The sequence below is a fragment of the Artibeus jamaicensis genome, unplaced genomic scaffold, assembly GCF_021234435.1.
Source record: "Artibeus jamaicensis isolate MK-2021 breed Jamaican fruit bat unplaced genomic scaffold, CSHL_Jam_final contig_525, whole genome shotgun sequence".
Lineage (NCBI taxonomy): Eukaryota > Metazoa > Chordata > Mammalia > Chiroptera > Phyllostomidae > Artibeus > Artibeus jamaicensis.
In genome coordinates, this window is record NW_026521874.1 from 753,061 (window position 1) to 778,183 (window position 25,123).

A 25,123-nucleotide genomic window follows, 5' to 3' on the forward strand; every position below is an offset into this window, starting at 1 on the left:
CCGGCTTTGGTTCCATGTTTTTTGACTGAGATGTGAGGCCTCCTTTAAATGGGCGTGACAGTGAGTTTTCCTGAAATACCTGACAGAGGCCCTTTCCTCCTGGAGGACGGCACTCTGGCCTCCTTCTGCCCCTTCCACCTCCGCACTTCCCATCTCGTCACCTCCCACAGACACCCCAAATACCTCCAAGACCCAGTCACCTCTCCCCTCCCAGCTCCTTGCTTGTACCCCAACCTCACGCGCTGAGGTGACCCGTGGCCACGAGCCCCAAGAAAGTGGGAGTCGCCTGACAGAACCACCTAGCACAGCCCCCTCTGCCCAGGGTGCCCGCCCCCACGGGATGTCTTCCCAAGCAGCCCTTATGGGAAGGGCTCTGAGCCAGGTCGCCTGGGGTGTCCCTGCGGCCCCTCTGGGCGGGCGGCGCCCTCACCTGGCGGGCTGAAGGTGGCCTCCCACGTCCTGGAGTTGTCCCGCGCGTACAGCTCCACGGAGCCCTTGCCGCTGCTGGCGCAGATCTTGAAGCCCTCGGAAATGACCTGCCCGCCATAGGTGGGGGAGGCCGGCCCGGGCTGCTGGCCCTGCGTCTTCCAGAAGAAGGAGAAGGTGACCCCTGAGGAAGGGAGAGGCGTCGGTCGTTACCGCTGACAAGTGGGAAAGGTGCAGCCTCTTCACTCTTTTTCACTGAAAACGGCAGCTTGCCTTCACCCACTAGAGACAGCGTGGAGCAGAGACAGGGGAACAGGGAGACTTACTAAGAGCTCACTGGGCGCCAGGCACCTCCCTGAGAGCCTTGAAGGAGCTGCATCCCCCAAATGCCACGGAAAACCGCTATGCACCCGGAGAGGCGGAGGCCACGCGCCCGGGGCCGCCGAACTAGCGGCTGACCGGGACTCGCGTCCACATCCAGCAGCCCAGCTGCAGGCAGGGCCCTGGCTTTCAGTCCCCGACGCCGACGCCTCGCCACGGCGCCGGGTGGGCCAGGAAAGTCGTTCAGTTTTTTCCATAAAATGACGGCCGCGTTTCTAGTTCCCACCAACGAGTTTACCGATTTGGATCGTCTCAGTGTGTTGGCTACACCTTCCGTGCGGTGCCACACTGACTGTTCCCAATCATTGTCTCAACTTGATCACTACCAACTTCGAACGGTCCGCTCAACTTTGACCGTGGAGCATCGTCCAGCGGGAAAGCCTCAGCAGGCAACTTGGCAAACCACCTTGGACACATTCGATCAGTCACAGCACCGTCCCCACACACGGCACAGATCTTTTCCTGTGTTTCATTCTTACCTTTCTTGCGATAATAAAGCATAATATGCCCAAAATGTGGCTTATTTTCTTCCACCTTCAAAATTAAAATGGCTACACAAACATTCGCCAACTTTGGTAAGTTTTTTCAAATGCACGCCGATACGACAGCTGTCACAGCACAACCCAACGAACTGTTTTGAATGGAGTTAAAGACAAGTAGGTGCTGCCAGAGCCATCGGACAGAGACCGAAGGAACCCTCGGCCGAGCCTACAACCCCTTCCGTGTCCGTCTGCAGAAACACCTCACGAGGGGAGGCGGGCCCATGCCCTCCGGGCCCACGGGCGCCCCCGCAGGTCCTCACCCGCATCTGCACGGCGTCACCTTCCACACGGGTCTCTCAACGGCCCCTGGGTCTCCAGGTCGCCGTCAGCTTTTCGTCCCAAATGAAACTGGAAGCTGATCCTGCTTGCAGGTCTTGGATGAGGTGCCTTTAGAATAAAGCCCATCTGGGAACTTTTGGTCAAAGGGGAGCCCACTGTGAGGGGTCTGAGAGCTGTGACGGCTCGCTCCCCATGGAGGGACGAGGTGGGGTGCACAGGGGCCCACCAGGGCACAGGTGGGGCCCCTCGGACCCAGTGGCCTTGCCCACAGGTTGGCAGGAATGAGGGGCCAGTGCTCAGTGTGTCTCCATCACCCGGAGCAGCTGGAGCCTCAAGGGCAAGCCCCACCCGGGAGGGTGCAGACCTGGCCTGAGGCTGCCTTCCTGCCTGGGGGCCGGGCCCCAGGCCCCGGGCAAGGACAGCAGTGTCCGCGCCTGGCTGGAGGCTTGGCCAGACCCCAGACCACTGCCTTTTGGAGCTCAGATGGCACCAGTCTGCTTCTCTCACCCCCGTGACATTTACCCTCTGTTTGCCCGAGTGTGAACTGCGTGTGTGTGCACGAGTGTGTGTGTGCACATGTGCACAGCTGGCCGGCTGCCCGGACTCTATGTGAGAAAGCTGGAGACAGATCCCGCTGCCCCCACCTCCCAGCCTGGCCAGGCTCCTGCTGACCGAGCTTGGAGACGTTGGCGGAGGACCGAGCCCAGAGCCGATCAGCACAGGCCCAGGACAGGGGAGCAAGGGCAGAGGGGACGGCCACGTGCCTGATCCGTATAAATGGCACCAAATTCAGACTTGCGGTTTTATCTTCGAGTGACATTAGAGACAGTCTTCGGAGTCACTGTCATCGAAGTGACTCCTTTGTCATTGATTACAAACTTGGCTCCCAGCGGTGGCCAGCCTGTCACATGTCATGAATCAATGTGTCTGTCACACACTGTTCGTGTGTGGCTTGTGGGGACAGAGTTGGGACAGCTGTGTTGCACTGCACCTTGGTGCATTCAGAACCCTCTTGTGATTAACGTGAGCAGGCAAAACACACGTGATCACATAACCTGGTTTGGAATCTCTTCGTCCTTTAAGAACACGTAAGGCCTGGCTGGGTGTCCTGTCACCCCTGCACCCAAAGGTGGCAGTTTGATCCCTGGCCAGAGAGTGTGCAGAAGGCAACCGATCGATATTTCTCACATCGATGTTTCTCTCCCTCTCTTTCCCTCCCCCCCAAAATCAATAAACATACCCTCGGATGAGGATTAAAATACATGTGTGTATATATATGTATGTACACACACACACACACACACACACACATCCTTAAGAAAACAAAGGGGCTTGGACCCTCCTTGGCCTCGGAGAGGCTCAGGCTGGGAGCTGAAGGCGCACTGTCCTCGGGGCCCCTGAGGGAAGAAGTCCTCAAAGGCGGCCTGTGATGTGGTCAGCATGACCGATGGGACTTGGGAAGGTCACTCAGAGGGCGGCTGTACTGGGCCTGGCCGCGCCTCCCAAGCCTGCCCCCTGCAGAGGTGGCTGGCGGAGCCTTGAGGAAGGGGACGGAGGGCAGAGCCCCCAGACGGGCCTCCCCGGTCTCAGGAACAACCAGTTTCACGGGGAAATGAACGCATGTATTGCGAAACGTTTGTTATGAAACTAATTCCCCATGGGATTTGTGGAAGTCAATTTTTTCCAAACACTTTGCTGCATTTAAAAATTCGCTGCATTCAACTCTGTCTTGGCCAAATGTCTTTCTGTCCAGGAAGAAAAATAAAGCTTTTCACTTGGTGTGAGATGAGGGAGCGAAGGCAGACGCCCGGTCACGAGCGGCCATTCCACCCACGGCGTGGACAGGGGGCTCCACCTGGGGCAGGCTGGCCCTTAAATATCCATTCCCGTCTCCACTGAGGCTTCACAGATTCAGAACGAGCCTCCTGCATTAGCATTTGGAGGGAATTTGCTTCGGGCTCAAAGAAAAACCCTGAAGGAAAAACTCCTCCGTGCAATAGTGGCAAATTAATTCAATCCTGTTTTTTCTCCTTACGAGCATGGAATCCTAATTTACCCCGAAAATACCGTGAGGAAAGGTCTCTGCCAACAAGACGAGGAAGAAAAGGAAAATATGCACACGTCACAAGAAAATATGGACAAATGCGAATGCATACACATCATAAATTTCTGCAAAAAAAAAGTGCCACCGCCAAGTCAGAAGACAAATGGCAAACCAGGGGGCACTGCACCGAACAGACGGCAGACGGACGTCCGGACGCTTCGCCGTGAAACGTGCGCTCGCTGGCACGGAATGAGAGCTCACCACCGGCAGGGTGACCGTTCCGGGGACTTCACGGATACTGACCCGTAACCCTCCCAGGAGCCCAGCGACGCGGGTGTTATCACGGGCCCTGTTTACGGGGGAGAAGACCAAAGCACAGAGGGGTCGAGTGGCTTGTCCAAGGCCACACACCGCCAGTGACGCAGCGAGAGGGGACCCAAGCAGCCTGGCTCGAAGTCTGCACTGTGCTCCGCGGGCCACACTCCCTTCCCTTGGAGACAGTGTTTTGGGGGGAGGGCTCCCTGATGGAGTTGGACGAGAGAGTCCGGGAACTCCCAGGATTAAACACGCACCGAGTAGACCTGGACCAGGGGAGGAGTCTTGCTGTGTGGACAGTCCCTGCTGTGTCCTCACAGTGGGCAGGGCAGCGGGCAGAGGGGCAGCTGTCCCCAGGCCACAGGCGTAGCACTGGACTCTAAGTGAACCCCATGGGCCGCAGGCAGGGAGGGCGTGGCCGCTGCGGGAGCTGTCCCTGCCTGGCAGCAGGAGGTGGGCTTGGAAGAAGCAAACAGGGGTGGAGAGTGGGCGCCGCCCGGGCGGAGGAGCTTCTTATCAAGGGCGGGTGTGTGGGACGGTCTCCAGGCGTTGGAATGCCTGGGACCCACGCCACGTGCCTCCACTGGGAATGAGTCCCGGTGTGGAGCTGGGGACGGGAGGCCCTCCCCGCAGGAGGGACCCAGACCCACAGCAGTAGGACCAGGCAGCCCCTCGGGGGCGCACAGCCACGCCTGGTCCCAGTTCACAGACAGGGGCCGGCCTCGCACGAGCACAGGGCTGTGTGGCCCAGGGAGGGCTCGCAGGGCCGACCTGTGGACCAGGCCCCAAAGCCTGGGTCCTGCAACGACCCACACGTGGCCTCCCAAGGGTCTTCGCTTCGTGAAGCTGGAGTGTCGTCCGTGGGTCCAGGATCCCGTCTGTGAATTCGCTGCGACACGGTTCCGACAAGGCCACCGAATGCGCAAGTGGCCTGAGAGCTTCCGGTGGGCCTGCCTTAAGCCTTTACTTCCCCAGAAACACTCTTTTTCTTCGTGCTCAGGACAGTGAGACCGGAAGCCGCGACGCCGACCTGAACGGCAGAGAACCCGCTCCCGAGGGTTCTGAAGCGCGGCCCGGACGCCCACTGTCGGCGACTCCGGGGCCTCATCCTGACCCCGGGCCTGCCGGCCTTTGCTGGGCCTGCCCCCCGACTGTCCCCGGGCCACCCAGAAACAGCGAGTGTGCCCACACGACCGGCCAAGCCCCCCTGTGCCCTCACCGTGCCGGCTCTCGGGAAGGCTTCTTTTCTTTACTAGACCGAGCAGCCCCACCTCCCGCTCCTGTGAGACGGCCCTCCCGTCTCCAGGGCTCCGGCGTCTGCATCTCACCCGCCCCTCCGGCCCCTTCGCAACCCGTTCACGAATTCACACCTGACAAGAACGCCGCAGTCACACCCGCCACAGCCCAGAGGGGCCGACGCCACCGGACAAGGAAACAGGTGGGAGCGCGCGCCGCGTGGACGGGCCGCTCACCTTCGGGGCCGCACTGGGCGGGGTTGCTGAGGCAGGAGGCGCGGTGCCTCCCGTAGTACAGCAGCGTGACGCCTTTCTCCTCCTTGAGGTAGATGCCCTTGTCCACCTTCCCTTCCACGATGTCTGCGGGGAGAGGGGCGACATCGTCCGTTAGTGAGCTCACAAGATCGGGAGCGTAAGGATGTGCCAGACACAGGAGCTACAAACACTCTCGCTCCTCACACTTATCTCTACACGTCTGTAACAGTGCGCGCTAGCGTGTGACTCTGGAATCGGCCTCGGTTAACGTCTGGTTACTAATAAATGGATCATGATCTGTCAGTTGGTGTCAATAGTAACTAACAAGTTAATAGCCATTAATATCTGTATTAATTAATATTATGCTAGTATATAACATTGGGTTGGCCAAAAAGTACGTTTAGTTTTCCCCATTAAAGTAAAAGACACGTCTTTCACGTTCGCCAGTGACTTGACTGGCTTGGGTGTTGTGAGGATGTTGGCGTCCCCCGCGTGGTGGAACGCTGCTGGTCCAACTGCTGGTCCAACTGCTGTCCCGACCGGATCACTGCCAAGTTCAGCCGGTCCGCCCAACCGCGGGCACCCAGCGAGAAACCAGCAGCAGGGAAGTTCGCAAACGACGTTTCACACGTTCTGTCAGTCACTGCACCTCCTCCACACACGGTGCAAACTTTTTCTCCCACCTCAGTTGCATTTTTACCTTTCTTGGAAAAATAAAGCATGATACACCGAAAATGTTGCTTACTTTCTTCCGTCTTCAATGTTGAACTGGCTACACAAACGCTCCCCAACTTTGGTAAGTTTTTTAAACACAGGCTGATGTGACGAGGCCACAATACAATCTAACAACATCGAGGCCACAATACAATCTAACAACATTGTTTCAAATGAAGTTACAGACTAGAACCACCTCACAGAGAAAACCCAGCGAACGTTTTGGCCAAGCCAACGCATACTTTGCTCTGGAGACTGTGGGTACTATGCCTGCTGGCAGCTGAGTTGCCAGGGCCGGTGAAACTGGAGTCCTCGTATAACACACCACGTCCTGACCTTCCGGTCCGTCAGCAGGCTTTCCGAGCCCCTCCCACAGCATCTTCACGGCCGAGTTCCCGAGTGAACCTCTGGACACGAGTGTGGACATAAAGCCACACCTCAACGCTCTCCGTTCTGGAGTTCTAATCAGCAACCCTTGATCCCTAATGTGGGACCTCGTGTTTTTTTAAAAGTCCATTTTCTGACTCACGGAGGAAAACCTGGAGTCATGTTTTAAATCGTCCCAGGACAGCCTGCCACCGGTGGACCGAGTGGCCCCACGTCCCAGCGGAGTTCTGCCCGAGGCCAACGTTCCCGCTGGGGCGAGGGGGGCGTGATCGTTACAGCGGCGATGTCCAGCCCAGGTGCCGGGACTTCTTCGTCGGGGGCACTGACCTCTTTTCCCTTAGAGTGTCAACTAAGAAAGTGACAACAACCAAGGCAACAACGGTTGCCTGGTGTGAATGGATCAAAATTACACCCATTATTTTGGCCAGATCGGCAAACAATAACCTTTTTGGTGTGCCGCAGAATTTGAGTGCTTGGTTCACGTGTGCAGTGGGATGAGAAAGGCTGACAGTCCCTGGCTTACCGACTTGGTAGGCGGGGACTATAAAACCCTGGCGGAATCGGGCGCTGACGATTCTCGGGGTCAAAGTCCCCGACACCTCGCCTGCGCCCGGGCAGGTGCCTGCAGGGACAGCTGGCAGCAGCGTGACTGCCTCAGGCTGCGTTCAGCCCCCCACCAGCCCGTCCGCTTGGGAACACTGGCCCTGGAAGCAGGCACCTCCCAGCTGCAGGAGCCCTTGGTTAAGAGAGATCAAAGGGTGACGCCTGGCCGTCCGGCCGAGTCCCCCACGAGGCAGACAGGGACTGTGACCCACGGCCGCTGCTCCTTCTGCGTTGAGCCGCGAAGGAAACAAGTGAAGCACGTGGGCCCTGGGGTCCCGTCGGGAACGTAAAGGCTTCACCGTGACTCTAGTGGGTGAGTGGGTGACGGAGCAGCTTCTAAAGACCGAAAACAAATTCCGGCTGCAGAGAAACGCTGACGTTAATGAAGCCCATAAAAAAGCAAATGTTTTACGAGGTATTTTAGAGTAAACTTTGACTTTCCATTAAGAGGGCTTGCTTTGCCTCCCCCAAGAGCGCAATCCCTTTAAACATCCAAACGATTTCTATTTTTAGACAATCTCTGGTCGTCTGTCGGTTTTGTCCTGAAAAGGAACAGCTGGTTCGGAAGGGCCCAGTCCCTCGCAATGTCACAGACACCTTCCAACGCATGGCGGCCTGGGGCGTGTCCTTGCACACCTGACTCTGAGTGGCCCCTGTCAAAACCCTGGGCCTGCTCTTTGCTCGGGTATTGGCGCGCTCGCTGGCCACGACACATGGGTCTGCGCAGCCCCACACCAAACTGGACTTCCCGGTCTCGGGGGGGCGCTAGCGGGACGATGCTCACCTACGGTCGCAGAGGCGTTGGAGTAGGCGGAGCCATTGGTGGGCACGAAGGCAGTGTTATGGGAGGGGAGCACAGTGAGGTTGTGTGCGTGCCATGCTGGGTGGGCGAGAGGGAAGGAAGCACAGCAGATGAGTGACACGAAAGACAGGTGTGACCGCACATCTCCCAGCGGAGCCGCCGAGGCGGCGTCCTCCCCGCTGCCCGCACGGCCTCGGGCCACGCTGCGGCTCCCACTGGCGGCCCCGTCGGGTCACTGTGACGGCCGTGGAATCTGGCCACAAACTTTGGTCCCCACTAGCCGGCTCCAACGCCCTCCTGGACACTGAGTTGAGAGATATGATGTTGAACTCGGCCACACAGCAGCCTTAACAGGAGATGCGGGGGGTGACGTCACAGAAGCTGATGGGACAGAAACACACATGAGCACAACATGGTGAGATGATGACACACATGGTGAGGCACAGGACGACAGAGGACCAGCGACGGACACCAGGGCCGACGCCCGAGGCCCCGGCAGCTCACGGCGAGGCGCTGCCGTCTTCCGAGCAGCTGTGATCACAGGGAGCCGCGCCGCAGAGCGAGGCCTCACAAACCGCGGCATCGAGGCCGTCCGCACCGGAGCGTTTTGGGGCCAACACCCACATCCTGCGGCTGTTTCGGGAAATGGGTGCGTCTGGCGAACATAATCCATCCTGGGGCCCCAGCATCTAAGTTAGGACGCCTCCTTCTAAGAAGGGTTTTTTGGAGGCGAGAGTTTCCCAGACACAAAGAGGGACTGATGGGACCAGGACGATGGGCTGAGCTGGGGGGCGGGGGAGAGAAACACGCCCATCGTTACTGGAGCTGCCGCGTGAAATGACTCCTGTGTTCTTGGTTTATGCGCCCTGCACAGTGAGCTATGTCGACAAGGCACTGCACTGGGTGGGGGCGATCTCCGGGCAGAGACTTTAAAATAGAGGCCCTGAGAGAAAAAGATCCCATTGTAACAACGGGGGCCGATTGGCCTGGAGGGTCAGGTAATAAACGTGCATGGGGATGGGGGTCCCCCACAGTGCAGACCTGCTCTTCAGAGCCCAACAGGCTGCGGGACGGCCATCACCACCTTGGCCCCGACTGCCCCCCACCCCGAAGATGCCAGAGGCTCCGGCTTTGTGCCTCTCAATGTGCAGATTTTAAGGAAAACATGCTGGAACATTAAGTGGCAATTTATGGAGCACATTAAGTCACAGGAATAAGGGACACACCGGCGTGCTGTGTGGATGGCATAATAATCAGCAAATGGGCTTTTTTTTTAACCCGTTCCCCACACCGGTGCAGACTCTGAGCGGTGCCAGGCTGGCTGCAGGGCGAACCAGGCCTGGCCCGTCAGCTGTCCAACACAGTCAGGAGCGACCCAGGAAGCCAAATGAAGCAATAAAGCACCCCACATCACCCAGAACATGCACTGTTTAGAAAGCTCTGACTGGGCCCTGGCTGGCGTGGCTCAGTGGATTGAGCAGCAGCCGGCAAACCAAAAGGTCACCGGTTCGATTCCCTGTCAGGGCACATGCCTGGGTTGCAGCCAGGTCCCCAGTAGGGGGCGCGCAAGAGGCAACTGTTCAATGTGTCTCTCACACGTCAGTGTTTCTCTCCCTCTCTTCTACTCTCCCCTTTCTCTAAATAAATAAATAAAATCTTAAAAAAGGAAAAAGCTCTGACAGGAATGGAAAGCTGCACTCAGAGATGGCTGAGGCTTTTCCTTCTGTGGAACTGGGGACCCCCGACTGCAGGAAGCATGTAGGTGGCGCCTTGCTTCCCCGAGGGGAGCTGCCGTGACGTGGGAGCTGCCGCTGGGCAGGCGCATGCTGGATGAGCCCCGGCCCACGCACGCAGGCGCCTCTCAGCGGGCGCGGCCCCCAGCCCTCGGCTCGTCTCGGGCGGGGCCGTGTGCACAGGCACAGAGGTGAGGCCCGTCCTGCGTCCCGGGGAGTGCACACCTGGACGCACAGGCAGCGTGAAAGTCGGCCGCTTCTGACTGAGGCTTTTGGGGAGACGCACTGCAACGCCCGCATTGTCAGCTCTCCCTTCGGTCGTGAAAGCACATGTGCATGTCAGACACTGGGGTGGCGGTGACCATGGGGGGTCACACCCTCCTGGCTTCCAAGCGGGTGCCACTCACGTGTCCCTCCCGCTGGCCCTGGCCCCCAACTCACCCGCCCCCGCGGCCTCAGGGGTCCCCACCACCATGTCTACCTCCAGTCGTTTCCTGAAGTTCATGGATCCCATCCACGGGCTCCAGGGGCCAGTAATGGGAAGCAGTAAGCAAGACCTCGAACCCTGGGGACAGAAAACAAGGGTGTTAAGTCCCTGTCGGGGAGGAAGGGACCACGCGAGACCCACTGTCAGCCTCCCGCACGGTGAGGTGGCTGGAGGGGAAGTCGCCCAGTGACTCCAGGTCACACTGAAAAGGCAGTGGAATAAATTCAATACTCTCTCCTGGTTTTACACACAGAGCTCAATGAATGAAAAGTCAGTCAATGCTTCCTGAACAGGAAACTCACAATAAGGAGGGACACGAAGATGCCTTTAACCTGAGCAGACAAAGCCGCCACGTCTGACACCGTGGTGGCAGCTGCAAGCCCACTGACTCTGGGGGGAGATGAGTGAGCTCACGGCCACGTCACTCTTCAGCAGTGTTTTGAAGACGTGCCCGATGCAGCCACACGAGGGAACGACAGGAGGCTGGCAGGGGGCAGGGCGGCAGACCGGCCTAGATGCAGGCCAGCCTGGGGGGGGAGGCCCCCGCCTCGGCCTGTCAGCTCTGGGTCCTCCACACGACGGACATTCAATCACGCCTGACTGCGGTCATTTGGCAACGTCCCGCGTGGCCTGTGTGCTCTGAGGAGACGTGATTCTGGGCAGACGTGTCCCCTTCTGGAGTGTTCTCGCTCCGTGCCCTGTCGGCTGTCCCTTTATTTATGTCTCCCCACCCTTCCTGGGGTCCCTCGAGGGGCCGCCGGGCCCCAGACTCGGCTCCTCCCTCAGCTCCGCTGTTCGGGAAGCCAGTCTCCGGGACCACGTCCCAGAGGTGGGAACCGAGGTCCGGAGGACTAAACACAGACCGACTGCCCCGCAGGGCTGCCAGGGCACAGGACAGGACGACCTGACAGAGCGACCTTCGCGTGATCCGTCCTGATAAAGGGGTTTTAAGGGAAGACAGCAGCAGCAGCAGCAGCATTTCTAAGTGGAGTGTGCCTGACAATGAAAACGAAAAACCATTACGAACGCGAAAAGAATGTGGGGAGTGAAAAGCCGTTACAAACAATAAAAGAATTTGGTGAGGAGGCGGACGCAGATTCCGTAGGCCAATGTCAGGCGATCCCCTGTGTCCACACAGCCATGCTGGAACCGTGGAGGGGGAGTGCCCCCGGAGACCCGCGTCCCGTCTGCCTCTCGAGAGGGGACGTAAGGACAACAGAGAGGAACTGCACAGGTTCTCAGGAACAGCACGGGACAACAGCCCCGCAGGGATGGCCGTGAGTGAAGGAAGGACCGAGTCCGCCCTCGGGAAAGGGAACTCGGACCCACGGAGAAGTGGACTATCCTCTCGCTGATACGGAAAGATCAGGAAGTTTGTTGTAACAGGCACTCCCGGGACTGCCTTCGTGAGGCTGATGACAGAACTCACTCAGGAAAGTAAACAAGCACGGAACCCAGGGAGTGTGGACGGGGCGGGTGAGGGGCAGGGCAGCCGCAGGCAGGCAGGCGCCGCCACAGAGCGGATCTGGGGCAACGGGACACGAGCGGGCGGGCGGGTCGGTGGGGAAACACCGAGAGCAGCCGGAGCACACGCAGAAACGCAGTCGATGGCGGCGGTGGCCGTGGAGCATCGGAGGACAGACGACGCGTCATTCACCGAACGCTCTCGGAGCCCGTCCGCCCTCCGCACACCTCGCCCTCTGCACTAACAGCTTCCAGCGGCTCGACACTCGAAGGCGTGGAGGGGGAACCTCGGAGGTGATAAAGCAGAACAGCTCCCGGGGGGACCGCCGGTGAACCTGACCCCGTCGGTTTGTAAAAGTCTGGACAGAACAACCGATTGAGCCTCGCCCAGCGGGGGCGCTGGCCATGTGCCCCGCAGGACAGACTGTGCTGCTCCCTGTGTGGGCGCCCACACGTGCTGGGTGAGTAACTCCTCTTATGAGGACGCTTTCAGCCAAAGAACATCGGGGGAAAGGACATGAAGAGCCATTTCGAAGAAAAAGGAATGTGAACCATTTCTAAATGTATGAAAAGATGGTGCAGCTGGCTCGCAGGGTTCGAAAGCGCGTTGAAGGGACAGCGAGCTGGGCCTGTCCCCCACGGGCAAACGGACAGTTAGATGTGCCGACTCAGCAGGCTCCGCCCCATTCTGGGGGAGTTCCCGCCACGCCGGCTTTTCCGGGGAGTGACGGGAGACACCTGCGCACACGTTAAGCCCGCATTCCCTTTGACCTAGTAACCCCACACCTGGGAACACATTCTCAAGATACACTCACACCTGTGACTGAACACCTGTGTCCAGTGGTGTGTGCCGCAGGTGTGTGACATCTGTGTCAACATCCTGCAGACGCTTCTCAGCGAGGGGCCGGGTTCAGATCACGGAGCAGGTACATGGGAGACGGGCGTGCGGTCTGCAAAGGGGGTGCGGCGAGACCACACAGGCCCGGCACCCACAACGCCCCCTTTTGCTGCAAAATCTCTTGTTACAAAACCACAAGCGTGTCATTCTGTGACATAATGACATCACACGCAAGCACACACTGTGCCATTTTGGGTGAAATGTTCAAATGAAAACGATAAATCATTACACCCACATTACTCCCCTACTGACCCCAGTCCAGCAGGCATCGCTTCTGCTGGGCCCTCTGGGAGCTTCTCTGAGGTGCACGGTTAAGTTTAGAGTCAGGGTGAGTCCTGGCCAGGTGGCTCTGTCGGCTGGAGCGTCACCCTGGTAGGCCCAGGTTGCGGGTTTGATTTCCAGGCAGGGCACGGGCAAGCATCGACCAATGAACGCGTAAGTGAGCGGAACCACCTCCTTCCTCTCTCTAAAATCAATCAATAATTTTTTTTAAACATCAAGGTGGGAAGAACGTGCGTGGTGGGAGCTATGTGGGTAAACCACAGAGGTTCAGGGGCGGAGCAGGAAGAAAGGGGAGAGAGACATTGGCGGGACACCCTGGACACCGACATCGGTGTTTGGGGCTCAGAAAATCGGGCGCTGGGCGTGAGACGTACGCTTTGTGTTTCCTTATCTTCATGTTCTACTCAAATGCCTGGACTGCGTTTCTTTTAAAAGTGTGTTAAGACTTGCTTTGCAATTAAAACAGCCCGTCCGTGGTGTCCACCCTGAACTCTCAGGTGAGAACAGAATCCCCGGCCCCCCGCACTGAACGTCTGCACTTCGGTCTACAGGGCACCACGCCCCTGCACGCGTGCAGGTCACCCGTCCCCCTGGTCGGTCTGCACGCGTGGGGCCATCCTTTCAGACAAGGCTATGAGTCCAAAACACAAGCCAAGAACAAAGTCAGTTCTGTAACAGGGGCTGAAACGCAGCCACACAGCCACTAAGTCCTGTGCGTGCTAAGGTGACGTGGGACTCTGGCCACCGGGACCCGGACATGCCATGATCCTGGTCACTGCATAGCGGGTGCCTGAAAGGAGGAAGCCAGAAACTCGGGTCCTCCTTCCGACCACATCTGGTCTTTTCTGAAGTCCAGGCTCCTCCTCGGGACGAGCAGGAAGCGGCCCTGACTTACGAGCTATTCATCTGGGAGAAGTGGGAGAAGGAAAGAACATCGTATGAGGAGCAGATGTTGTCTCCGGGGTCCTTGTCTTCATAACACGGGCCCCGTGTGCTTGTCCTGTCCACCTACGAGTGGCCGGGGGCGGGGGAAGGGATGCAGCTGTCCACACGAAAGTCGGCCCCCCGGACGGCTGTCCGGGGCCCCAGGGAGTAAGTGGGCGAACAAACACACAAAGACTATACATGAAATTCTGATGCCGCCAAATCTCTCTTTGCCGAATTTCTGTTTGATCAGAAACACTTTTTTTTGCACTAGGAAGATACAGAACGAAGCCTCTGCAGTGACCCGGCGGTTCTGGTGGCCTCTGTGCACTGCCCACGTGACACTGGAGATGAGGCCCCCGGGTGGCCGTGGTGGTGGCTGCACAATAAACAGACACCGACGGGCTGTGGGGGGCACCTGAAACTGCCCCATGTCCTCTGTCCACAGTATCTCCACTTAAAAAGTAAAAATAAGAGAACAAGCTATTTATTCCCACAGAAGGAAAACAGCCGCCTAGAACTCTGGGGAGTTACAACGGCCGTAATAACAGGCTCTGGCTTCCTCAGTCTCGAAATAGGCCGGTGAGCCGAGGTGAGCCCCCGGGCTCTCGGGCGCGGACGGGAGGAACCGCACAGCCGCCCGAGCGCCCCAGGGCCGGCGAACTCCTGGGACCCTGGCACGTTCCGTTAGAGCTCGCTCTCCTCCTTGCAGAGGTCATCCGTGCAGTACAAGTTTATAAACCGCCCAGGGGTGACCTGCAACTTCCAGGCTGTGCCCTCGAGGGGTTCGGTTTCCGTGGCCCTCCCAGCCCCTAGTGCTGCCCGGGGGACAGAGCAGGACAGTGGGCCACCTGGGGCCAGAGGGAAGGTTTCAGAGGTGGGGTGGGGTCCTGGCTCCCCCTCCCTGGGCTGCACCATCCGGAGGGAGGTGTGCAACTTCTCTGACGTGACCGTCCACGGTCACAGGTAAACGCAGATGATGCCGAGGTGCGAGAAGACCCCAGCTGGCTTTCCCACTACCTGCCGCACCGGGCACCAGTTCCCGGGAGGACTGCAAGAGGCTCGCTGCCTGGGCCGGTGGGGACACACAGAGCAGACGATCCCCCCGAACGCCCCCGGGGTCGAAGCCCCTGGCCGTCGGTGTCCCAGGATACCCGGTGACCGGCCAGTCCTCAAATGGCCGTGCAGGGCCCCGTCAATAGGTATTTGCAGAGCATCTGCCCCCTCCTCCACGTGGAGGGCCCCGAGCCAGGTGCCACAGCGACAGTCTACTGGTCCTGACGGCCCCTCAGACGGCAACCTGCAGGGGTCGTGGGAACAAGGGGCTGCTGGCCGGGAGGAGACCAGGGTGCTGGCTTGCGTGGGGGGCGCCGCCAGGCTCCCCTGACACCCGGCACCAAGAAGGGGAGGGTGCAGGGCACAGGTCTCCTCTCTCCTGCTGAGTTATTTGTCCCCGAGCCAGAGAAAACCCCTCTCCCTGTCCGCGTTGTGACTGCGAACAGGGGCGCAGGCGGATACTCTCCGCTTCACACCTTTTCCGAAAGCAGACGGACCGGAATGTGCGGACCAGAGGCCAGGGGCCACACCTCTGCCACAATACCAATTCGCCGGGGCCGCAACAACGGTCACAACGTCCCAGCTCAGGGCTGCGTCACAGCACCAAGGAGACAGAAGTCCCACCCCAGGCCTGCCTCACCCTGCCAGGTCCCCCCGCGTCCATCCCTCACATGGGGCTCCGTCCAAGCACTCGGCTCTGTCCCTGGGCAGGGCTGGGCGGGTTGGCTGTGCCCACAATCCCTGGTTGTCCACTCAAAGTCAGTCCCCAGAGGTGCAGTAACTGGGGGAGCCCGCCGTCCCCTGAAGCTCTGTGACACGGGCCTGCCATCAAGGTCCGGGCTGTGCTCACAGCTTCCGAGCGAGGGCTTGGGGACACGTGTGGGGGTTCCTCCGCACCACACACACACTGGCCAAGGAAAGAATGGGGAACTGAGTCTGCAGAGCGAGTCCTGGCCACTCACACCTGCCTGTGCCTCTGCAGCGGCGTGGGTGGTCCCCCCCACTTTCGGTGACAGCCTGCACGCCTCTTCTGTCACCCCCAGAAAAGCCTCCCTGTGACGCTTCTAGACCAAGGACTCACACGGCAAAGGACAGGGGCCTGGTGGTGACCGGGGTGGGGGTCCCCCCGCTGCTCGATGCTCTCAGTGGGGCTGCAGGTGTCCAGCGCCCGGACTCAGGGCAGTGACAGAGAGTGGAGGCAGCGGCGTGAGGCTGAAGGACTGAGAACTAGGCCACCAAAGTGGGTCGGCGCTGGACACGTGATGTAAGGCAGGCAACGTCCGGCCTGAGAACGCGCACATTTCTATTCACAGGCTTCGAGCGACCGAGAGCAAGAGGCTCTTGGCCCAGAGACACCTGCCTCTCCAGCCACCGCTTGGGGACAGGGAGGTAGGACTTCGAGGACAAGCAGAGCAACCGGGAGGGCAAAGTACAGCCGGCAGCTGGCCAGGCCGGGGGGAGCCGGAGCAGGGCCACCCCCAGGCGGCACCACCAACACACAAAGGACAGTGCCCACAAGGACGCCACGCGCTGACCGGGGCAGAAGCTCCCTTACCTGGGTGGGCCTGTGACCCGCAGAGGGCTGGACGCACCTGCACAGAAAACAGCACAGCGTGAGACTCGGGGCCACCGGGCAGAGCCCGGCCCGGTCACAGCGCCCCACTGGGGACGGGGACGGTACCTGAAAATTGCAATGCAGCAGCAGCAGCCAGGAGGGCCAGCAGCCAGGCAGCAGCCTCCTCATCATGCGTCCGGGGCCAGCTGCGAGCCACCTGTGGCTCCCGGCGGCGGGGACAAAGTGTCTGCTCTAACTGTCCCTTCCTCGGGGGAGGGACATTTTCACGGGCTCTGGAAAGAACAGGCAGCCGCCTCTCTGCAGTCGGTGGCAGGCGGCGTGTGCTCCGTCCTCGTCTGCACACTCTCGAGCCTTCAGGGATCAATAAACATGCCGCAGCCAGCGGAGCGTCCGTGGAATGCGGGGCGGCGAGCCCCGGACGGGCCGGACGGGCCGTCCCAAACGCAGGGCAGTACGCCCCGCGAGGCAGGCAGCGTGGCCAGCAGTCACGGCCGCCCGAGCCAGCAGCCGCCGTTCATCCCCATCCAGGCTGGGAGCAGGCTGTTCCTTCTTCCTTGGAGTCTGGGGACCAAGAGGACTTCTGAAGGAACTCTGTCCCCCTGCAGCGGCCGAGTCATCTGGGGCTGCCTCCAGCGTCCACCCCTCATCCCAGCTCTGGGTGGGGAGAGGCGGTGATGTCAGGCTTGCTCCTCAAACTTTGCTCCGCCGCCCTCTATTTATATCCCGGCCACACCGCCCGTGCTGGGTCCTAGCTCCAGTCTGTTCGGAGCAGCAGCCGGTCCGTCTGCTCCGGGCTGCTCCGGGCTGCTCCTCTGCCTCCCTGCCGGCGCCCCTGCCCCCGAGTCACCCTCAGTATCAAAATGCACACAGGGGGCAACAGGGGGCAGCAAACCACAAACTTCCGTCCAGGGCTGAGTCCCGTCTGCCTGGAGGAAGAAGGAAGGTGACATATGGGAGACAAGGGAGATGCCCCCCGCCACGTGCCGCCACGTTTTCCTCTTTAACCCTTTCCAAGAAGAGCGGAGGCCAAGGACCCCTTCCCAGGGGACACGGAGCTGCGACCACAGACCCCAGCGCCCCCGCCCCGTCCAGGACGGGGCTCCCAGCACAGTGGCGGTGGGGCCCTCAGCCGGCCCGCGCCGTGGTTTACTCAAGATGCTCAAGCGCCTGACCTGTTCTGAACACGTGGACACACACGCAGGGGGGCCGTCACGGCTGCGGTGGCCTCGGGACCAGACTGACCCCATGTCCCTGCTCTGTCTCCCACTCTCAGCAGCGGAGTGCCCCCGGGCCGGGCCCCCAAGTCCCTGCCTCACCACACGCCGGGGACATGGGCCCCCTCCTCCCAGGGCTGGGGTGGGGTACACGCAAGGCTCTCAGTGTGGAGCTGGGGAGACGCAGTCTCCGCAAACGCTTGCTGTTTTTGGCAGAGCAAGACTGTCACTCGGCGACGTTAGCTCTGAGGAAGACGACAAAGGAGAAGCTGCTGGGTGGCACAGCCCCTGGGTCCCCACCCTAAATGGGAAGTGGGTGCTGCGCCCGAGTGGCCCTGCTGAGGAGGCCCGGACAGGGAGGAAGGAAAGAGCTGTCCAAACGCAGGCGGCTGCCTTCCACTGTGGCCTGCAGCACAGGGCCCCGGCCCACCAGGCGCTGGAGACACCAGGACTCAAATTACACAGCCCTGCTCACACCGACCTGCACCTAAGTCGGGACCCAGCCTCCAGCGGCTGCAGGGCAAAAAGTAAGAGCTGAGCTGGGGGGAGGGGAGAAGAGCCCCCGCCCCCCACCCCCACCCCGAAGGCCCTTCTCCGTGTCCCACGCAGGGACTCGGCGAGGAGACAGGGCAGCAGGGGCTGCATCCAGCCTCTGGGTGACAGGTAGACAAGCGAGCAGTCTCCACGGGGCATAATGCCCATCTTGACCTTCCTCTCCCAGGAGCCAAGTGCGTAGGTCACGGGAAGGAGGGGCCCCCGAAGCCCAGGGCACAGGGCAGGAACCTCTGTCCCCAGGGGAGGGGCAGAAAGATCTCCACGTGCCGGGACAGGGGCAGAGCCACTGAGAAAGTCTGCCGGAGACACTGGGACACAGGGACCAAGGCTGACCAGGAAAACAGACTTCCACTGTCCCCACTGCCGGGCCAGGAAGAATCTGCGTCCCAGTGACGGGAGAGGTGAGCACTGGGGCAGCATCCGGGCGGAGAGAGCCGGAGACCGCAGGGGGTGGCACGGCGAGAGGCGCGCCCGAAGCACCGGGCCAGGGGACCAGGAGGCCAGGTGGGCGACCGTGACCAGGGCCACGGGACCCAGGCAGCCGCACACCTGACAGACGGACCTAACATGCACACATGCACACACGTGTGCACACACGTGCAGGCGCACACCAATGGTCTAGCAGACGAGAGCTGTGCCCGTTCCCAGCACGAACGCCATTTGCCCAAGTCCCCACGGTCTGACGCGTGACACCCCGCATTCTTGCTCAGATTGTGACCAAAAAGCAAGGAAAACCAACCCACTGTGAAAAGACGCAGCTGCCCCCTCAGTCAGGACATGCTCGCTGCTCTGCAGCAAAGCAGCCACACACGCAGACATGTGGGGAGGGTGTGCAGAGAAACGGGAATCACGTGGAGGACTGTCCCTTTCCAGAGGAAATGCTGCCACCAAGAATCAGGCAGGTGGCAGGTCAGACGTCCCTGGGCGAGCTCGCCGGCAGACGTGCCCCGGGCAGGGCTGGAGGCCACGAGCCTCGTGGTGGGGCAACCACAGTTCGCCGTGCTGGAGCACGGGGAGGAAACGAAAGGAACGATTCTGCTGGAAAACACAGCAGAACGAGCGGTGTCACAATATCGAATAATCTAACACATGTGTGATTGAAATTCCAGACGCAGAAGTGAGAAAACGAGGCAAAAAAACGCTCGAAGAGAGAATGGCCAAGAATGTTAAAAAATAATGAACTAAGTTCAGCCACAGGCCCCAGAACCTTAGACCACACCCAGCCAGACAGACAGCAGGCACACACCCTCACACAACACATACATACCACACACAACACAATGCACACCACTCACACATCACACACACACCTGGAAACGTGGCCATCAAACTCCTAAAAATCTGCATAAAGAGAAGTCACAAGGCAGCCAGAGGAAAATTCGTGTGACAAAGAGGACAAAGACCAGAGTCACAGTGGGCTCTTATCAGGAGCTGGGCGAGTCTGAGGCCAATGCAGAGGCACACAGCTGTGTGTAGGTGGCAGAGGGGACAGCCTTGTCTGGGGACAATCTTCCACAGGGACCAAGCGGTGGGGAGTGGGCGGGGCTACTGCTCCAGGCGCCGAGTTCCTTCTGGGGACAATGAAGAGGCTCAGAAAGTAGACAGTGTGATGGCCTTAAAAAAAATCACTGATTCTGACTTGTGGTCAAGATGGTGGCACAGGTAAACATAGCCTGCCTCCTCGCACACCCACATTAGAATAATAACTAAATTATAGAACAACCATCACTCAGAACCATTAGAAAGCGAGTCGAATGGAAGTCTGACAGTCACGGAATTAAACCGCATCCACCCAGACTGGTATGAGGGGCACGGATGCAGAACAGGCTGGTCCCACACCCATGTGTGGTGGGTAAAAATTCGGGAGGGACATCTCGGGAGCAAAGAGTCCCAGCCCCACACCAGGGCCCCCAGTCCAGGGTTCCAGTGCCAGGGAGATAAGTCCCCACAACTTCCGGCTGCAGAAACCAGCGGGGCCTGAGTCGGTGGAAGAAAGAAGCCCCAAGCAGTTCCTGTTGAAGAACCCACACAGGGACTCACTCAGACTCACTCCTCTGAGCTCTAGGACTGGGGTAGCAGTTTGAGAGGCACCAGTGGCACAGGGAGGAACTGAAGTGTCTGGCATCGAGGTGGGCAGAGGCCACTGTCCCTTTTCTAAACCTCCCCCCACAGAGCCAGCAGGCTGGTGCCGTATCTGAGACTATCAGCCTGGCTAACACTGTGTGACCCACCCTGGAGGTCCCCTGAGACTATGCCCCGCCCCACCTGTGGGCCCACCCACACTGCTTTTCCAAGTGAATGGCTGGTCTCTGCTCCTGCTGCACAACTTCCTAAATCCTCTCAAATAAGCAGCAGCAGCCTCAGTGAGCCCTAGGTCCTGCACTGGCAGCAGCCAGCCTAATACACAGCTTGGCTTCATCTGGGAGTCTCCAAGCCCAGCACAAGTAGCAGCCGTCTCAGATTGCTTTATCGCTCAGGCAGGGAGGCCCCCGGCAGAACACAGGTGGGGGCTGACCTTGGCCTGCACCACCCAGGAAACCCCAGAGGCAGTGAGTGCACGCAGTGGACAGCTACGGACCACGTTGGAGCACCAGCACCTGCCCCTGCACAGCCGATCCTTCACGGAGGGCAGAGGGTGGTGGTCAGTGGTCACAGCCAGTCCTTGCAGCTGACTGGCCTGGGTAAATCCCTCCCATTGATTTGCCAACAGCAACCAAGGCTCAAGTACAACAGGAGGGTGTACTCAGCCCACACGAAGGGCGCACCTCGAGTACCCAGCTTGGGGGACAGGGGAGGCTGTGCCACCGGACCCTACAGGACACCTGCTACGTTAGGCCACACTACCAAGACACGGAGTCAAAGCAGCTCTACCTAATACATAGGAACAAACACAGGGAGGCTGCCAAAATGAGACAAAGAAACATGGCCCAAATGAAAGAACAGATCAAAACTCCAAAAAAAGAACTAAACAAAATGGGGGTAAGCAACCTTTCAGAGGCAGAGTTCAAATCACTGGTTATAAGGATGCTCAAGGAACTTAGTGAAGACCTCAACAGCATAAGAAAGGCCCAGTCAGAAACAGTGGTTACACTAAGTGAAATAAAGAACAATTTACAGGAAAACAACAGGAGAACAGAAGAAGAAAAAAAGAATCCAAAAAAAGCTAAGATAGTATAAGCAGCCTCTGGGACAACTTCAAGAGGTCCAACATTCACCTCATGGAGTGCCAGAAGGAGAAGAGAAAGAGCAAGAAATTGAAAGTGTCTTTGAAAAAATAGGACTTCCGCCAAGATGGAGGTTTAAGGTGGATGTGCCTGCCTCCTCACACAACCAAGTTTAGGGACAACTAAATATTAGCATCAGAAAACACAACCAGAACACGGAAAACTGAACTTTTCGGAAGTCCGCTAACAACAAATTCTTCGGCCCCACCGGTAAGGGGCGAAACCGGCGTCGGGTGAGGAGTTACAAAGGAGTCGACCCAGGCGCGGAATCCAGTCGCACGGGTTCCAAACCCGTGGACCTAGTGAGCGACCGAGCGGCCCACCGGGTGAGCGACTACGGAGGAGTCAGTGGGGAGGCGGTGGCAGCGAGTTGACTGAGGTTGCATGGTTGCACGCGGGTGAGGGAGTGAGCGCTTGGACCGGCGGCGGCAGCGCCATTTCCCCGCTCTGACCACGCCCCCACATACAGCATCACAACCCAGAGACCTGGGAATCCAAGGCGCCGCTCCTCCCACTTAAAGGGCCAGAACAGACCAAAAATGTCGCAGGAAGACCTCAAAGCCCCAGAGATAAATCTAAGTGACGAAGAAATAGCAAATCTCTCAGACGCACAGTTTAAAACACTGGTCATCAGCTTCCTCACAGATCTGGTGGACTATAGCCACAAATTAGAGAAAAATATGAAGGCTAAATTAAGGGAAATGAATGGAATTCCACAGGAAAACCATAGAGATGAAAAAAAAACTGGGACTCAAATCAATGGAGTGAACCAGAAGGAAGAAAAAAATGATCAATCAGAAAGGAATGAAGAAATAAGAATTCAGAAAAATGAGGAGAAGCTTAGGAACCTCCAGGACATCTATAAACGCTCCAATATCCGAATTATAGGGGTACCAGAAGGGGGAAAGACACAAACACCAGTGGAAAAACTATTTGAACAAATAATAAAAGAAAATTTCCCCAATCTGGCAAAGGAAATAGACTTCCAAGAAATCCAAGAAGCTCAGAGAGTACCAAAAAAGTTGGACTCAAGAAGAAACACACCAAGGCATATCATAATTACATTAGCCAAAATTAAAATGAAGGAAAGAATCCTGGAAGCAGCAAGAGGTAAGGGGACAATCACCTACAAAGGAGTCCCCATCAGGCTGTCAGCAGATTTCTCAAAAGAGACCTTACAGGCAAGAAGGGGCTGGAAAGAAATATTCCAAGTCATGAAATCTAAAGACCTACAACCAAGATTGCTCTACCCAGCAAAACTTTCATTTAGAACGGAAGGACAGATAAGGTGCTTCTCAGATAAGACCAAATTCAAGGAGTTCATCATCACCAAGCCCTTATTATATGAAATGTTAAAGGGACTTATCTAAGAAAAAGAAGTTAAAGAAACATGAATAGTGCAAGGACAACAAACTCACAGTTATTAACAACCACACCTAAAACGAAAGCAAACTAAAAGGACAGCTAGATCAGGAGTGGAAACATAGAAATGAAGATCTCAAGGAGGGTTAGCAACAGGGGAGTGGGAGGAGGAGACGGGGGGAGAAGGTACAGAAAACAAGTAGCATAGACAGTAGATAGAAAATAGATGGGGGGGGGCAAGAATAGTATGGGAAATATAGAACCTAAAGGACTTGAGACACATAGACATAAACTAAAGGGGGGTAATGGTGGGGTTGGGGGGGCAGGGTGGAGGGGAATGAAGGGGGGAATAGAACAACTGTAACAGCATAATTAATTCAAAAAAAATAAATAAATTTATTAAAAAAAAAAGAAAAAATAATGAAAGAAACCTTCCCTAATTTGATGAAGAAAACAGACATACAAGTCCAGGAAGCACAGAGAGACCCAAACAAGATGGATACAAAGAGGCCCACCGGGAAAAAAAAAAAATCACTGAACCCCATACTGTGCAAAGGTGAATTTTACGATATGCGAATTATATCTCAATAAAAAAGAAAGAGAAACATTCTTTAAAATGAACACTAGCTGGGAGAACCTGTCACCGGAGAACCAGCACAAGACACGCGACTGCTCTTCAGGCAGAACAGAGATGCACAAAGCCGAAACCTGGGTGCCACAAAGAAAGAAGGACGCCCAGAGATGGCCACCACTCGGGTAGAGAGAAACGGCATTTCCTCTTGGTTTTAATTGCTGCGGACGTAACACTGTCTAATAAATGATGGAGATCGTGCTGTGGGTGGATGATAGCACACGTCCGTAAAATGAAACGTATGGGAAGATCGCGAGCCCCAGGAGGGGACCGGAGCGCCCTGCGGGGGTGTCGGCCCCACACCTGACGCGGCGGAGGGCGACCGGGAGGCAGTGTGTGATTCATCAGAGTCACACCCGGTACGTGACGACCAGGGAAAAGATGTGGAAAATCTAGTCGACTAGTAGAAAGGATGTTACAGAGACATAAGTAATGAGCTAATAATAAGACATAAAATGGAGTCATGGCAAATTCCAAAATAATCCAAAAGCGGTAAAAAAAAAAAGAAAAAGCACAAGAAAAGGATAAGGGGAAACAAAGGACACGATGGAACGAACTGGCAGAATGTGGGTCCAACTGCAATCACGTCCGTCACTGCGCTGAAGCAAGGTGACCTGAACACATCCACAGGGCTCAGCGTTTCCCGGACTGGACACCGGAAAGACCCGGCCTCCACCTACCGCCAGGAACACGTCGCAAATGCACACACGCAGCCCCGGTGATAGTGGAAGGAGGCAGGAGAGACGGTCGCTGTAAAAACTGCTCATCTGGAGACTGTTGAATTCCGGTCACCAGATGGACTTCGACACAGGGATGGCATGACCGAGAAAGGGGACCGCCACCCACAGATAATGGGATGTGTTTGGCAATAGCACATAACCGTGCACAGGTGTGCGTGGCGAACCAAAGCGCCACAAGGTGTGTGACCACCAAATGTTACAACTGAAAGGAAAACAGACAGAGCACAGCTGTCCTTGCAGAGGGCTCCCCCGGGAGCCAATAAAACAAGCAGACAGAAAATCGCTACGGAGGCAGAAGACCTGACCGGCAGCATGAACCTCATGCAGTAATGACATTTATAAAATGGTCCACTCAACAACAGAAAAATGATATCTTTTTAAGAGAGCATAAAGCACTCACCCAAACAGACTACATTCTGACCGGTTAAAAAAACTCAACAAATATGAAATACTGAAGTCATGCAAAGCATACTGTCTCATCATAATGGAGTTAAACTAGAAACCCAAATGAAAGAAAGGTACCTGGACCTGAGGGGATGAAAACGTCTAACATTAGACTCTGGCACCCTGGCTGGTGTGGGTCAGTGGATGGAGCCACAACCCTGTAAACTGAAGGGTCGCCGGTTCAATTCCCAGTCAGGGCATATGCCTGGGTCGTGGGCCAAGTCTCTCTCTCTCTTTTTTTTCTCTCCCTTCCCCTTTCTCTAAAAATAAATAGAATCTTTAAGAGAAATAAAATTAGACTCCGGTGATGGGTGCATCCCTGTCAATACACTAAAAACTCTGAAGTGCACACTGTCAGTGGATGAACTTTGTAGTACGTACGATTTCTAGAACTGATCCATGATTTGATCAAGGTCATAAGAGACAGAGTTAACATAAAAATTTATTGTTTTTTTTTTAAAGACTTTATTTATTTTTAGAGAGGACGAGGGAGGGAGAAAGAGGCAGGGAAACATCCACCTGTGGTTGCCTCTCATGCGCCCCCTACAGA

The 25,123-nt window shown here is 57.3% G+C and overlaps 1 protein-coding gene across 2 annotated transcripts in view; it reads right to left on the reverse strand.

Moving 5' to 3' along the window:
• Nucleotides 1-17,198, reverse strand: part of ADGRD1 (adhesion G protein-coupled receptor D1) — a 62,577-nt gene extending 45,379 nt beyond the window's left edge. The window contains exons 1-6 of one of the 2 annotated variants that reach the window (XM_037161155.2): nucleotides 16,509-17,198; nucleotides 16,383-16,419; nucleotides 10,198-10,281; nucleotides 7,966-8,061; nucleotides 5,460-5,582; nucleotides 431-610 (exon numbers count right to left, since the gene is read on the reverse strand). In XM_037161155.2, the coding sequence (XP_037017050.2) occupies nucleotides 431-610; nucleotides 5,460-5,582; nucleotides 7,966-8,061; nucleotides 10,198-10,281; nucleotides 16,383-16,419; nucleotides 16,509-16,574 (586 nt within the window). In that variant the 5' untranslated portion in view covers nucleotides 16,575-17,198. The remainder of the gene's footprint in view (nucleotides 1-430; nucleotides 611-5,459; nucleotides 5,583-7,965; nucleotides 8,062-10,197; nucleotides 10,282-16,382; nucleotides 16,420-16,508) is intronic. The other variant, XM_037161157.2, reaches the window with a different exon arrangement.
• Between the last annotated feature and the right edge of the window lie 7,925 nt (nucleotides 17,199-25,123).